The sequence below is a fragment of the Propithecus coquereli genome, unplaced genomic scaffold (genome assembly GCF_000956105.1).
Source record: "Propithecus coquereli isolate 6110/MARCELLA unplaced genomic scaffold, Pcoq_1.0 Scaffold17, whole genome shotgun sequence".
Classification (NCBI taxonomy): domain Eukaryota; kingdom Metazoa; phylum Chordata; class Mammalia; order Primates; family Indriidae; genus Propithecus; species Propithecus coquereli.
The window spans coordinates 5,982,986-5,999,206 of NW_012141635.1; the positions used below are offsets into that span (position 1 = coordinate 5,982,986).

At 37.2% G+C, this 16,221-nt stretch overlaps 1 protein-coding gene across 1 annotated transcript in view; it reads left to right on the forward strand.

The window, feature by feature from the left end:
• PSMA8 (proteasome (prosome, macropain) subunit, alpha type, 8) overlaps nucleotides 1-16,221 on the forward strand; it is a 66,454-nt gene that overhangs the window by 48,687 nt on the left and 1,546 nt on the right. Inside the window, exons 4-6 of the mRNA XM_012641753.1 lie at nucleotides 5,893-6,015; nucleotides 12,120-12,239; nucleotides 12,355-12,417. Of these exons, the coding sequence (XP_012497207.1) occupies nucleotides 5,893-6,015; nucleotides 12,120-12,239; nucleotides 12,355-12,417 (306 nt within the window). The remainder of the gene's footprint in view (nucleotides 1-5,892; nucleotides 6,016-12,119; nucleotides 12,240-12,354; nucleotides 12,418-16,221) is intronic.

Consider the following 16,221-nt stretch of genomic DNA (forward strand, 5'->3'; position numbering starts at 1 on the left):
TCTTTTGAGACAGAGACTTGCTTCATTGCCTGGGTTGGAGTGCAGTGGTGTGATCACAGCTCACCGTGACCTCCAGCTCCTGGGCTCAAATGATCTCCTTGGCTCAGCCTCCCAAGTGGCTGGGACTACAAATGCATACCACCATGTTCAACTAATTTTTTTAAAAATTTGTTTCTTATAGAGATGAGGCTGGTCTTGAACTCCTGGCCTCAAGCAGTCCTTATGCCTAGGCCTCCCAAAGTGCTGGGATTGCAGACATGAGCCATCCCACCAGGCCAATAAATCTAATCTTTTAAGGGGGTTTTCTGGAGATATAGTAGTAAGAACCATTCTTTAAATGTTTTCCAAAGACACACCCATTATTCTCTTACCCACAAATCTGCTGTGGTTTGAATATGTCCCCCAAAAAGCATGTTGGAAATTTAATCCCTAGTGCCACCGTGGTGGGAGGTGGTGCCTAATAGGAGGTATATAGGTCATGAGGGATCCACCCTCTTGAATGGACTAATACTGATCATAAAAGGACTTGAGGCTGCAAGTTCAATCTCTTGTTCTCTCTCACACTCTCTTGCCTTTACACCTGCTCTCTTGCCTTTTGGTGCTGGGATGACACAGCACCAAAGCCCTGGCTAGATCTGGGCTTCTTGATCTTTGACTTCCTAACCTCCCTAACTATAAGAAATAAACCTCTGTTCTTTATAAATTACCCAGTCTCTGGTATTCTGGTATAACTGCACAAAATAGACTAAGACAAAACCTAAACATAACTGATCAGGTTTAGATATGATTTCTTCTTAATCCCTGCATAGATATATGGCTTAACATTAAGTGTAATCATGTATACATTTATTACTTTTTCACTTATTGTATTAGTATGTACTTCATATATGGCAATGTTGTCTTTATAGTTATCATTCTTACTAACTCTATAATACTGTTTCTAGTTGCTATCTGATAATTTAGTTACATTGTTTCCAGTTTTTTTTATTCTCCTTTTCTCTTTCTCTCCTTCTCTCTCTCTCTCTCTCTCTCTCTCTGGGAATCTAATAATATTATTCTATCTTTGTCATGGCTTCTGTTTTTATTTTTTGAATTATGTTGTTAAATTAATTTTTAGTATGGGCTTACTAGATTAAAGATTAAAATTGGTTTTAAGACTCTTTATATGTAGCTAAATTGCTTCTTAGGAAGATTGAGCCAATTTTTATTGTGCAACTAGCAATGCATAAATGTATCCCTGAAGAATCATCAACATAGGATTTCTCATTTTTCTTTTATTTTACAAATAAGTATCACATAGTACTGTAATAGTTGTTTTAATTTGTGTTTTATAATTAGCAGTGAGGTTGAATTTTTTTCCACATGTTTGTTTGCTATTTTCATTTCTCCTGGTATAAACTATCTTTTCTTTTGACAGGCACTCGAATGGTTAAGAGTGTGCCTGCAGGAGCCAGATTTTGGGGGTTTGAATCCTGACTTTGCTACTTTTTAGTGCCTTGGGCAAACTATTTCACCTACTTTAGCTTCAGTTTTCTTATTTATAAAATCAGCATTAAAATAATACCTACTTTGTTGATTTGCATTGTGGAGTAAGTAATATATTGCAAGCATTTAGAACACTTGTTGGTACAGAATTTGCCTTTTGTTTAAACTCATTATTCTATATATTAAAGTTTTAACTGGGTTATAACAAAATTTCCCGTTTTAAAAAAATTTGTTAATTCATGTTGTAAGATAAAGTCTAATATTTTTAGAGAATAGAATAATAGAATAATAATAATTCTATTTTTGTATTTGATTTGCTTTGATTTTCCCATTTGTTAAAAAATCATCCACCAAAAAATAAGGTGCAGAACATTGTATATGTAAGGTTCCCAATTGTGGTTTTTAGATTTCCTTCTAGAAATGTCAAGGCTATTTATAGGAACATAGTCATAAGTCTGTGACGTTGGGATTGCCACTGCAGTTGGGGACCTGGGGCTATGGGGTCCATGATAGATATCTCATATGTACCTTTTATGCTTTTAAATTATTTTAACCCTGTCCATGTATTACTTTTTTATTAAAAAGAAACACATGATTAATTAAGCAAGTGAAATAAAATGGTCTCTCCTCTAAGGTATATTTACAAAGCATTTACTTGATACCTATGTCTGAATGAGGAACATTAGGAAGAACAAAGAAATCAAGACATAAACCATATTCTTTAAGAGTTTATGTTCATAGCCTATTTGCATTCAAATTTTGAAGTGACTTAGAAAAATACATATAATATAATAGAGTTATATCAGCAAGATGACCAGGAGTTGCCTGGCTCTTGTCCTACCCCCAAAAAGAACTGAAAAAAATGAATGAACAGCTATATTTTGACTACAGTGATGGAGGAAATATACTGGAGAGCACCAGGAGAGTGGTGAAATTTCTATGGAGTATGGAAGCCCAGAATAACACAGTAGAGAGGAGAGTGAGGCATTCTGCCTCTGCCACACTGGCTCCCCTCCAGGATCATCAGCTTGGAGTAAACAGGAGATTCTCGGAAGCCCCCAGTGCTGCCACAAATGCCAGCAGTCCTTACTGCAAGGAGCATTTCCCAGTCCTCCCAAGCCACAAGTCCAGTTTGGAGACTAGCTGGGAGTTTACACAGCTGCATTGTGTCAAGAGTAGGAGCCCACCTTGAACACCCCTCACCCCTGCAACCTAAGCTGCTATGGCTCGATGCCATCTTATAATTGGACCCACTACTGGAATGTGTCCTGGCCTGGGAGTCATTAATGACTTAACCTCCCCATCCGTGAGGCCCTGCCCTCATTCAGCCAGATTTACACTGGTGCCTACAGCACTATGATCTCAGCTGCCTGGAGCCTAGGCCAGATGGAATGACTGAGAACCCAATCTCAGAACCCACATGGGAAACTACCCACTCATGGAATGGGTGGGCCTGAATAGCAGCGAAGCCACCCGGTGTCCAGCTGGCCATCTTGCTTGCATGTACCTGTGTTGTACAACCTGTCAGCTCACCGATCCTGCTCACATAGCCCAAAAGCCAGTCCTGCAAGGGCCCTGACTCCCTCACACATTTCTGCAGAGCCTACTGGCACTGCTGCACCCTTGCACACCACATCCATCCTCACATCTGGTCATATGGTGCCACTCCCCAACCATGTACCCCTGCAGAGTCGCCTAGCTTTGCCTCACCCACGCACATTCACAGCTGGCCCAATAGCAGATCCACCAGCGACCCCTTCTCCCTGGACAGATCACTGCAGGGCTGCCCCTCACTACTGGCCCCATGCACACCCAGTCCTGCATCCATTTGGCAGCAGCCACCACCTTTCTGGAGAGACCAGTGGGCAGCCTCTTGATCCTCCATAGTTGCATGTGATTAGCCAGACAGCCAGCTCAGTGCTCCCAGTAATACCATGCCACTGCCATCACAAACTCCCACAGCTTAGGCCACTGAGGCAATTGTGGACCTCACTGATGAGAATTATAGCTGAATAAACTGGATGGAGGCCACAGTACTGAATCTACCCATATCTAAAGCCAATGCACCATACCCATCCAACACCCTAAGGACCCATCTGTAGCAAAAAGTCTTCTTACAAAAGCTACTCCATAAAATTGTAAAAGTGACTATCCCACTAGTTGCTCAGATATCAGTGTAGGAACACAAGAGACATGAAAAAGCAAGGAAATCTGATATCCATAAAATAACACAATAAGTATCCAGTAGCAGAACCCAAAGAAAAGGAATTTATGAAATGCCTAAAAAGGAATTTGAAGTGACAATCTTAAGCTGGTTGTGGTGGTTCACACCTGTAATCCCGTCTACCCAGGAGGCTCAGGCAAGAGGATCACTTGAGCCAAGGAGCTTGAGTTCAGCTTGGGAAACAGCAATACCCCATCTCTAAAATAATAATGATGATGACAGTCACATTGCACCACACCTGGCTAATTTTTTCTATTTTTGGTAGAAATGGGGTCTCGTTCTTGCTCAGGCTGGTCTCGAACTCCTGACCTCAAGCGATCCTCCTGCCTCAGCCTCCCAGAATGCTAGGATTACAGGCATTAGCCCCTCTCCCAGCCAAAAGAATTGTCTTATTTGAGTTTTTAAATAGAGATAACTTCGTATATAATTAACATAGTATACTTGATAATAACAGTATCAAGTAAGAATACTTGATAATAGTAGTAACAATTATAGTGTCCCTCAGGATAAGCAAAGGACATGTTTCCAAAGCATAGCTTATTGAAATCAGCTTTACTGAGAACAAAAATGGTATGGCATAAATATGCGGTTCTCTGCCATATTAGGGAGATTATAATCTAGTTATCTTACCAAAATATATACAAAGCAACAAGAAAATAATTTTGAGACCATGTATAAACAAACTTGTGATATTATTTCATAGACTGTACAGCTTGTTTTAAAAAATTTCATCATGAATTGAAATTAGAAAGGATCAGGAAAAAGATCTTTAATATACATAGACTAAGAATCTTTAATATACTTAGAATAAGAATCAGGAAAGCAGATCATTTTGGCAGCAATGCTTCATTTATTATTAGAATTTTTTATTTGCTAGTATTAGGTTAGTGCAAAAGTAATTGCAGTTTTGGACCGTGAATTTTAAATCATTATAACCAGGCTTAAACACATTTTTATTAATCAAAATAGGAGCCATTATAATCAACACATTTTTGCCAATGAGAAATAAGTTTTTTTATTCCTGTAGTGTAGAAATCCATGCTTCAGGATTGGATGAACTCTTGGAAAGCATTTTCTGCATCCTGCTGGTTGCGGAACCATTTTCCCTGCAAAAAGTTGTCAAGATGCTTGAAGAAATGGTAGTCAGTTGGTGAGAGGTCAGGTGAATGTGGCAGATGAGGCAAAACTCTGTACCCCAATTTGTTCAACTTCTGAAGCGTTGGATGTGCAACCTGTGGTCGGACGTTGTCGTGGAAAAGAATTGGGCCCTTTCTGTTGACCAGTGCCACCTTCAGGCTTTGCAGTTTGGGGCGCATCTCATTGATTTGCTGAGCATACTTCTCAGATGGAATGGTTTCTTGGCATTCAGAAGACGGTAGTGGATCAGACCAGCAGCAGACCACCAAACAGTGACCGTGACCTCTTTTTGGTGCAAATTTTGGCTTTGGGAAGTGCTTTGGAGCTTCTCAGCCCAGCCACTGAGCTGGTCATCACTAGTTGTCATACGAAATCCACTTTTTGTTGCACGTCACAATCTGATTGAGAAATGGTTCATTGTTGTTGAGTACAATAAGAGAAGACAACACTTCAAAACCATGATTTTTTTTGATTTTCCGTCAGCTAATGAGGTACCCACTTATCGAGCTTTTCACGTTTCCAATTTGCTTCGAATGCCAAATGACCGTAGAATGGTCAACGTTGAGTTCTCGTGTAGTTGTAAGAGGATCAGCCTCAATGATTACTCTCAATTGGTCATTGTTAACTTCCGATGGCTGGTCACTGTGCTCCTCATCTTCAAGGCTCTCGTCTCCTTTGCAAAACTTCTAGAACCACCACTGCACTGTACGTTCATTAGCAGTCCCTGGACCAAATGCATTGTTGATGTTGCAAGTTGTCTCCGCTGCTTTACGACCCATTTTGAACTTGAATAAGAAAATCACTCAAATTTGCTTTTTGTCTAACATCATTTCCATAGTTTAAAATAAATATAAACAGCAAGTAATAAGTCATTAGCAAAAAAACATAAAGCGAGAAATGTGCATTCAAATGATGTATAACATAGCCACATTTATTTAAGAATGTGTTCCAGTATCAAACAGCAAATGTCAGCAATGCTAAAACCACAATTACTTTTGCACCAACCTAATAATAGTGTTATCCTAAAAATACATTTTATTTTTCAGAAATATACCCAGAGCAATGGACGAAGACCTTTTGGTATTTCCGCCTTAATTGTAGGTTTTGATGATGATGGTATTCCAAGATTATATCAGACAGATCCTTCTGGTACTTACCATGCTTGGAAGGTAAGTCATAAATTTATTAATATGTACTTTTTTTAGAAGTTGGGTAAATGTATTCACAATAAATTCTCTGTTGCTTTCAGGAATATGACAAAATTTTGTTGCATTAAAATAGTGATCATGGAACAAACTTTCTAACTGTAACCATTCAGCTATTCAGAAACTGATGGTTTTGGATGAATACAGAAACACTTCGGTTTATTAAGCGTAGGGTCTTTTCTCTACTTTTGAAAAGATACTACAAACCTAAGTGTTTATAAATGCCTAAGAGAAATATCCAGTTCCTATTTATTGTTTACTCTTCCAAATTAATATTGTATCATATAGATGCTTGCTTTGAATAGAAATAGTCTTTCTGGTTTTAACAAAGAGTTAGATGGACATTGAAATTCCTACTAAAATATTTAATGCATTATCTATTGTAGGAAAGTCAGAGCACCCCAAACTATGAATCTGTACTTACATGTTAGTACGTAGCAATGATCTCCACGTAATTCTTGGAATATATAAAAATCTGTTTTCTGGATAAGTTGTTATTCTTATTTTGGAATTCAACTACAGTACTAACTTTTTGTATAATGGTGTGCTCAAATACAATACAAAAGTCTAGGGCCTAAAGAAATGTATTTACCAGAAGTGAATTTTTACATATTCTCTTGTATAAGAATAAGACTACACAACACAGTCTAATATAACTGATTTTGACTTTATTAAAAGTTAAAATACCCAGACTTCAAACAGGCGCGTGCCAAGTTTATTTTACTACTGCTATTATTGCCAGCACAGTGGCTCATGCCTGTAATCCCAGCACTTTGGGAGGCTATGGTAGGAGGATCGCTTGAGGCCAGGAGTTTGAGACCACCCTGGGCAACAAAGCAAGACCCTCCACGAAAAAAAATTTTTTTTCTGATTAGCCAGTGCGGTGGTACATGCCTGTAGTACTAGCTACTTGTGAGGCTGAAGGAGGAGGATCACTGGAGCCTGGGAGTTGGAGGTTGCAGTGAGTTGTGATCGTGCTGCTGCTCTTCAGCCTGGGCAATAAAGGGTGAGACCCTGTCTCAAAAAAATAAATGAAGTTTATTTTACTGTTATTAAGAGCCATATGAATTAATGGGAAAATATTGTGATGGTCTTTACAGCCTATGTTAAGTAAAAAAATTGATTTGAGTGGCTGACCATACTCATAAGATACTGTTTAATAAATCAGTTAACCAGCCCAGTAAAACAGTGGATTATATTCTTGAGACAAATATCAATATCAGAATACTTGTGTCAGCTGCACATCTTCTCTTAATCTACATTTGTAATCTAATTGGTATTCAGAAGGTATGGATTTACGTGCTGTATGTATAAGACGTTTTTTCTGTCGATTAGAAGTCTTTTACATATATTAGGTTTGTTTTGTCTCCCAAATCTATGCCTTAAACAAACCAAGTTATTACACTCAGTCTTTAAATATTTTGAAGCTTGCCATCTTCTCTTTGCATTTATCATTACATGTTACCCTTCATTTCCATAACATAACACAGCATTTTTCAAGTTTACATGGTTTTTCATTTTAATATGATTGCCTTCAAGAGACATACAGAGAAGTATTTTTATTTTATCTGAGTCAATTAGTTAATATTATGGAATTTTTAAATTGTGGGGAATTTCATTGATCATCTTGGTCTGAAACTATACTCTGCTGTGATGTCTTCAGGTTACGTGGTGGAACAGGAGGATGTGAACACTATGTGCCACACACATGTACACCCCACTATGGTATTGTCATTCCACTCATTTTAGGTACTGCTAAGTTTATACCCCTAGTTACTCACAATACTGGAGTTAGAACTCAATTTATTAGTCCAGTGTTCTTTCCACTACATCATGCTACCTCCTTTAGACCAAATGATTTTCTATGCATGTCACATAAATGCTGATAGCCATTCTTGGAAGGTAAAATAAAATAAATCTTCTGACTTGATTTCTACTACTGAAGACTATAGCACTTTAGCTATGAGATCAAGCTTTGCTTTGTTGTTTGCTTTTATGTTTTTCTTTGCATTTGTTTATTTATTACTCTGACATATTACACCAGGTAGCCCGATAGAATGTTGCAGTGGACTGTTAAGGACATAGCTGTGGTCCTGGCATGACAGCACTCTGCAGTGCTGCATTGTAGTCTTGCAAGGCACAGGTAGAGGAAAATGTGGAATGGACAGTAGAAATAGGAAGTCGTAGGCCAGGCATGGTAGATCAATTCCACAGGAAGATATTAACAATCCTATGTATAAATGCACCTAACACCAGAGCTCCCAGATTCATAAAATAAATACTACTAGACCTACAAGATGAAATAAATAGCAACTTAATAGTAGTGGGGGACTTCAAGACTCCACTGACAGAACTACACATATCATTGAGGCAGAAAACTAATAAAGAAACACTGGACTTAAATGGGACCCTAGAACGAATGGACCTCACAGATATTTATGGAACATTCTACCCCAAAACTGCAGAATATCCAGACATTATCTTCCATGAAAATAAAATAAAATAAACAGACAAACTGCAGAATATACAGTTAACAGCACATGGAAAATTTTCCAAGATAGACCATATGTTAGGCCACAAAACAAGTATTCGCAAATTTTTAAAAATTGAAATCATACCATGCATTTTCTTAGACTACAGTGGGATAAAACTGGAAATCAATTCCAAGAGGAGCCCTCAAAACTATACAAATATGTGGCAATCAGACAATCTGCTGCTTAACGATCTTTGGGTCAGTGAAGAAATCAAGATAGAAAGCAAAAATTTTTTTAATTGAAAGACAGTGGTGACACAAGCTACCAAAATCTCTGGGATACAGAAAAAGCAGTGCTAAGAGGGAAGTTCATAGCACTGAATGCCAACATGAAAAAGACAGAAAGATGGCAAATTAACAACCTAATGTTACACTTAAGGAACTAGAAAAACAAGAACAAACCAAACCCAAATCTAGCAGAAGAAAAGAAATAACAAAGATAAAAGCAAAACTAAATGAAACTGAAACCAAAAAAAATACAAAGGATCAGTGAAACAAAAAGTTAGTTCTTTGAGAACATAAACAAAATCGACAGACCACTAGCTAGATTAACCAAGAAAAATAGGGAGAGGATTCAAATAAGATAAATCAGAAATGGAAAAGGAGACGTTACAACCAATACTAGAGCAGAAATACAAAAGATCATCTGAGACTACTACAAATACCTCTGTGTACACAAACTAGAAAATCTAGAGGAAATGGATAAATTTTTGGAGACAAAATCCCAAGCTTGAATCAGGAAGAAATAGAAATTCTGAACAGCCCAATAATGAGTAGCGAGATTGAATCAGTTATGAAAAATATCTCGAGAACAACAACAAAAAAAGCCTAACAACAACAACAACAAAATCCCAGGACCACATAGATTCACAGCTGAATTCTATCAGACCTCCAAAGAAGAACTGGTACCTATCCTGCTGAAACTATTCCCTACCATTTAGAAGGAGGAAATCCTTCCTAACTCATTCTTTGAAGCCAGTATCACCCTGGTACCAAACCCAGAAAAAGACACATAAAAAAAAGAAAACTACAGACCAGTATCCCTTATGAACATATATGCAGAAATCATCAACAAAATACTATCAAACAGAATCCAGTAGCACATCAAAAAAATAATTCACCACAATCAAGTGGGTTTCATCCCAGGAATGCAAGGATGGTTTAATATACATGAATCAATAAATGTGGTTTACCACTTAAACAGAATTGAAAACAAAAACCATATGATCATCTCAAAAGATCCATAAAAAGCATTCCATAAAATGTGGCACCACTTCATGATAAAAATGCTTAACAAACTAGACATAGAAGGAAAATACCTCAAAATTATAAAAGCCATATATGACAAACCCACAGCCAGCATCATCCTGAATGGGATAAAGTTGAAAGCATTCTCCCTAAGAACTGGAACAGGACAAGAATGCCCACTTTCACCAATTCTATTCAGCATAGTACTGGAAGTCCTAGCCAGAGCAGTCAAGCAAGAAAAAGAGAAAAGGGCATCCAAATTTAAAAAGAGGAAGTCATACTGTTACTGTTTGCTGATGATATGTCTTATACCTGGAAAACCCTAAAGAATCCTCCAAAAGATTCCTAGAATTGATAAATTCAGTAAAGTCTCATGTTACAAAATCAACATACACAAATCAGCATTTGTATACTCAAATAACAGGCAAGCTGAGAATCAAATCAAGAAATCAATACCATTTACAATAGCTGCAAAGAAAATAAAATACTGAGGAATGTACTTAACCAAGGAGGTGAAAGATCTCCACAAGGAAAACTATGAAAAACTTAGGAAAGAAATCTCAGATGACACAAACAAATGGAAAGACATATGCTCATAGATTGGTAGAATCGACATTGTTAAAATGTTCATACTGCCCAAGGTGATTTACAGGTTCAGTGCAATTTCTATCAAATTACCAACATCATTTTTCACAGAATCAGAAAAAATAATCCTAAGTTTCAAGTGGAATCAAAATAGAGCCCAAATAGCCAAAGCAATTAATTGTAAGCACAAAAAAACAAATTTGGAGGCATCACATTACCAAACTTCAAATTATACTACAAGGCTATAGTAATTAAAACAACATGGTACTGATATAAAAGTAGACACATAGACCAATGGAACAGAATAGAAGACCCAGAAATAAAATCATATAACTACATTCAACTTATCTTCAACAAAGGAGATAACAACATACACTGGGGAAAGGACGCCCTATTCAATAAATGGCTCTTGGAAAATTGGACGGCTACCTGAAGAAGAATGAAATATGATCCATATCTCTTACCATATACAAAAATTAATTCAAGATGCATTAAAGACTTAAATGTAAGGCATGAAACCATAAAAATTCTAGAAGAAAATGTAGGAAAAACTCTTCTAGACATAGGCCTAGGCAAAGAATTTATGACTAAGACCCCAAAAGCAAACACAACAAAACCAAAAATAAATAAATGGAACTTAATTAAGCTAAAAAGCACTACACAGCAAAAGAAATAACCAACATAGAAAATAGCCTACAGAATGGGAGAAAATATTTGCAAATTATACATCTGACAGAAGACTAATATCCAGAATCTACAAGGAACTCAAACAAATCAGCAAGAAAAAAACAACCCCATTAAAACGTGAGCAAAAAACATGAACAGACATTTTTCAAAAGAAGATATATAAATGGCCAACAAACGTATGAAAAAACATTCAACATCACTAATTATCAGAGAAATGCAAATTAAAACCACAATGAAATATCACCTTACCCCTGTCAGAAAGGCTATTATTAAAAATTCAAAAACAGTAGATGTTGACACAAATGCTGTGAAAAGGGAATGCTTATATGCTGTTGGTGGAAACGTAAACTAGTACAACCTCTACGGAAAACAGTATGGAGACTCCTCAGAGAACGAAAAGTAGACTTACCATTCAATTTAGCAGTCCCACTATGAGTATCTACCCAAAGGTGGTAAATAAGTCATTATGTAAAAAAGACATATGCACTTGTATGTTTATCGCAGCACAGTTCACAATTGAAAAGATAAGGAATCAACCTAAGTGCCCATCAGCTGATGAGTGGATAAAGAAAATGTGGTATACGTATACCATGAAATACTACTCAGCCATAAAAGAGAATGAAATAATGTCTTTCACAGAACTTGGATGGAACTGGAAGCCATAATCCTAAGTGAAGTATCTCAGGAATGGAAAAACAAATACCACATATACTCACTTATAAATGGGAGCTAAGTGATGGGTATACGTGGTCATATAGCGTAGTATAATAGAGTGTGGAGAGTTGGAAAGGCAGAGGGAGGGAGGGGGGAGGGTGAAGCATCAAAAATTACCTATTGGGTACAATGTATTCCATTTAGTAACAGTCACACTAAAAGCTCTTTTCAAATCTACAATTTTCATTTTGTAATTCCATTAAGGAATACTGGAGTAAACTCCAAACCCCTAAACTTCACTTAATAACCATAAATTGATTCATATTACAATGATATTAATAATTATCTTTAATTTTTGAAGGCCAATGCAATAGGCCGAAGTGCTAAAACTGTTCGAGAATTTCTGGAAAAGAATTACACAGAAGATGCGATAGCAGATGACAATGAAGCTATCAAATTAGCAATAAGAGCTTTGCTAGAAGTAAGTGACCTAATAAAGCATATTCAGAAAAGCATGATTTTTTTCTCATTCATTTTTATTTATTAAACACAAAATTTGCTGAAGTAATTCTAATATTGTACTTGTTCTACATTAGGTTGTCCAGTCTGGTGGAAAAAACATTGAACTTGCTATAATAAGAAGAAATCAACCTTTGAAGGTAAGTCATTATTCCAAAGAGGAAAAAATATCTGTAGTATGAAAGTGTTTTGACAAAAGTTAAAATGCTAATACCTGTGAATCTTCATCATAAGCATGAAACATCCATTAACATCAAGTGACACCATGATTATTTCTATTTTATTTCTGTAAGCTAATACCCATTTATATGTGCTTATGGTTAGCAGTTAATAAATCCTATCCCTTTGTAAAGACCTACAGGTGCTGAGATTTCTGTATAGGCTTACCCATTTTGTATACGTTTCTCAGTAGGAGTCCCTACTGAGTCGGTCCTAGATGGCGCTCAGTATAGCATATTCCCTGTGGAATTTCATTCCTGGCATTATAGAGAGAGCACTTGCTCTTCTGGCATTATATAGAGAGCACTTACTCTTCCTGTCTTTGTAGATCTTCTAAAATCAAGATACGCTTTCAGCTAGTGTCATTCAGCTGCCACTTTTTAAATAATGCTGGCCCTCCAGGCTTCTGACATAATGTTATCCTTCATTACGTCAAAGGACCTCTCCATTTCTTTTTATCTACTGGTTTTTATCTATTTTCTTTACTTTTTTTTTGAAAGTGCCTTGAGCTTCTCTAAGGCTTAAACTTTAATTCCTGGCATGATAGCCTTTCCATATTTCTTTCTGGCAAGTCTAATTATTATTTGCATACCTTTTGTCAGCCATTACGGGTTACAACTGCTGGACCAAAAAATAAATTACTCGAAATACTGTGTTAGAAGACTCATTGCTCATTCAAAGAGCATTGGAAATGTGCTTCACTATTGTTCATCAGGTACAACTGTAAAGTATAGTTTGCCAACTAGCTTTCTTTAGCTGAGATTGTGCAAAATCACTCAAAGCATGAGAAACTATATTAAAAATATATTTAAAAGATTGTTTTACATTTACCTTTTCTTTGGTTTTAAGGAAAATATTTCAAGGAGAAATAGTGCCAAGATTAATGCTTTGTGGAGCAGTGGGGTTTTTTTGTTGTTGTTGTTTTTGGTCATCATTGTTGTTTTGACACCACCTTCTTGGCTTTTATTATTTAACCAACAGATACGATATGAGGATAAGATGGCAGCAAAGTTTGAATAATAAATAAGAGAAATGGGGACAGGGCAATGGAGTCTGCCCCTGCCAGCCCCACATAAATAACAGGGTGCTAAGCACAGAGTGTGGAGATGGTACTAGGCCAGCTGCCAAGGGCCCAGGGACAGAGGCAGCAACACCACAGGGGCACAGAAACCACTGAGGCCAGAAGTGCTTCTTTAGACCCATCATATACATACGTACACACGTGTATAGACATACATACACACAAACACAGAGCTATGAGGGTATTTTTACTTACGAGTGGTAGAATGGTAGATGTACTGGCAGCAGTGTTGCACCATTGTTCCACTTACTCTTTCAGGATAGTCTGGGTAGTGAATAGGGCACGTGCTTTGGAAATAGTAGACCTGTGTTTAAGTTTAGATTTGCATAGACCTGGGTTTAAGTTCCCACAGATATATTTGTTTTACAGCGTGACCTTGAGCAAGTTGTTCTTATCTTCAGTTTTCAGTTTTCTTGTGTATAAAATGAAGCTAACAATAACTACATGAAACGGCTGTTGTAATAAGCAAATGAAATAGCCATGAGATGCTACAATGTAATAAAGTACACAATAAATGTAATGTGCTTGAATCATCCCAAAACCACCCCCCTCACCAGTCCACGGAAAAATTGTCTTCCATGAAACCAGTCCCTCATACCAAAAAGGTTGGGGTCTGTTGTCTAAGTCCATTTATGTGGCTGTAAAGGAATACGTGAGGCTGAGTAATTTATAAAGAAAAGAGTTTTATTTGGCTCACAGTTCTCCAGGCTGTCCGAGAAGCATGGCACCAGCATCTACTTCTGGGGAGGACTTCAGGCTACTTCCATTCACGGCAGAAGGCAAAGGGGAGCCCGTGTGTGCAGAGATCACATGGTGAGAGAGCAGACGCAAGAGAAAGAGGAGGGGGTGCCAGGCTCTAATCTGTGAGAACTTACACATACCAGCACTTACAGACCATACGTGATACCATTTGCAGTTGAGAGAAATATAAACAAGTGTAAAGATGCAGTATTAAATCATAACTACATAAAATTAACTACAATAATACAACAAATAATATTAAATAATTTCATAGACACCTTCTGTTGCTGTTGCAGTGAGCTCAAATGTTATGATTATCCACTTAAAACACCATGTGATGCTGATCATCTCTGTGTGAACAGTTCATCTCTCCAGTAAATTGTGTATCACAGTAAAAAGCGATCTCTTACAGTTCTCAGGTCTTTTTCATCATGTTTAATGCAATACCATAAACCTTGAATAACAGCATGGGACCAATACGAAATTCCACTAGTGATGCTGAAAGTGCTCCCAAGAAGCAGAGAAAAGTCATGACATTACAAGAAAAAGCCGAACTGCTTGATATGTACTGTAGATTGACGTCTGCAGCTGCAGTTGCCCATCATGTCAGAGAGACAATTCATCTTGTAAACAAATGACATAAAACTTACAGTATTGATAAATACAGTACAGTACTATAAATGTATTTTCTTTATGATTTTCTTAATAACATTTTCTTTTCTCTAGCTTACTTTATTGTAAGAATATATGATATTAATACATAACCATACAAAATACGTGTTCATCAGCTGTTTTTGTTATCAGTAAGGCCTCTGGTCAGAAGTGAGTTATTAGTAGTTAAGTTTTTGGAGAGTCAGAAGTTATCCTCAGATTTTTGACTACATAGGAGTCAGTGTCCTAACCCCCATGTTGTACAAGGGTCAGTTTCCCCTGCTATATATGTAGAGCTTTCAATTGACTTTTCAGTGCCTCACTCTTAAATACAACTATGAAAGTTTCACCAAGGATCTCCAGATATTATGAAAAGTAACTAAAACAGAGAGGAAAAGGACTTAACAATAGACTGGGCATGGTGGTTCAGGCCTATAATCCTAGCACTTTGGGAGGCTGAGGCGGAAGGATCACTTGAGGCCAAGAGTTGAAGACCAGCCTAAGCAACATAGCGAGACCCTATCTCTACAAAAAATAAAAAATTAGCCAAGTGTGGTGACACACACCTGTAGTCCCAGCTACTTGGGAGGCTGAGGCAGGAGGATCGCTTGAGCCCAGGAGTTTGAGGATGCAGTGAGCTATAATGATGCCACTGCAGTCTACGCAGGCAACAGAGCAAGACCCTGTCTCAAAAAAAGGACTTAACAGTTACAGCAGTTATAGAGACATTACAGCATGACAGGACCCAGAGGAAATCTAAAACAACAGTAAAACTTGTGATTAATAACCTCAGAGAGATGAGAGAATATAAAAGATGAGACATTCGGAGAATCCAAAGTGCTCTTGGAAATCCAGAATATAATGTCCAGAATTAAAAAGAAAATAAGGAAATCACCCAGGAAAAAAAAAAAAAAACAACCATGAAGTCTAGAGATGAACAATCAAAAAAGATCAGTTGGAAGATCAGCATATAAGGTCCAGCCTATAATGTAGAAAGAAAGACAGATATGAGAAGAAAACTTATCAAGGAAATAATAGAGGAAAATTTCCTAGAACCGTAGGACATGGATCACCAAGTACTCAGCGTGGTGCATTAGTGTTTCATCAAGAAGTTTCAGAACAGCAGGGATGGAGTGGGGTGGGAATCAGGAAGACACATAATACTAGGAAGTCAGTGGATAATATCTGAAATGAAATAGCATTAAAAGCCTAATACTTAGAAATATGAAGGTGATACCAAGGGGAACAGTTA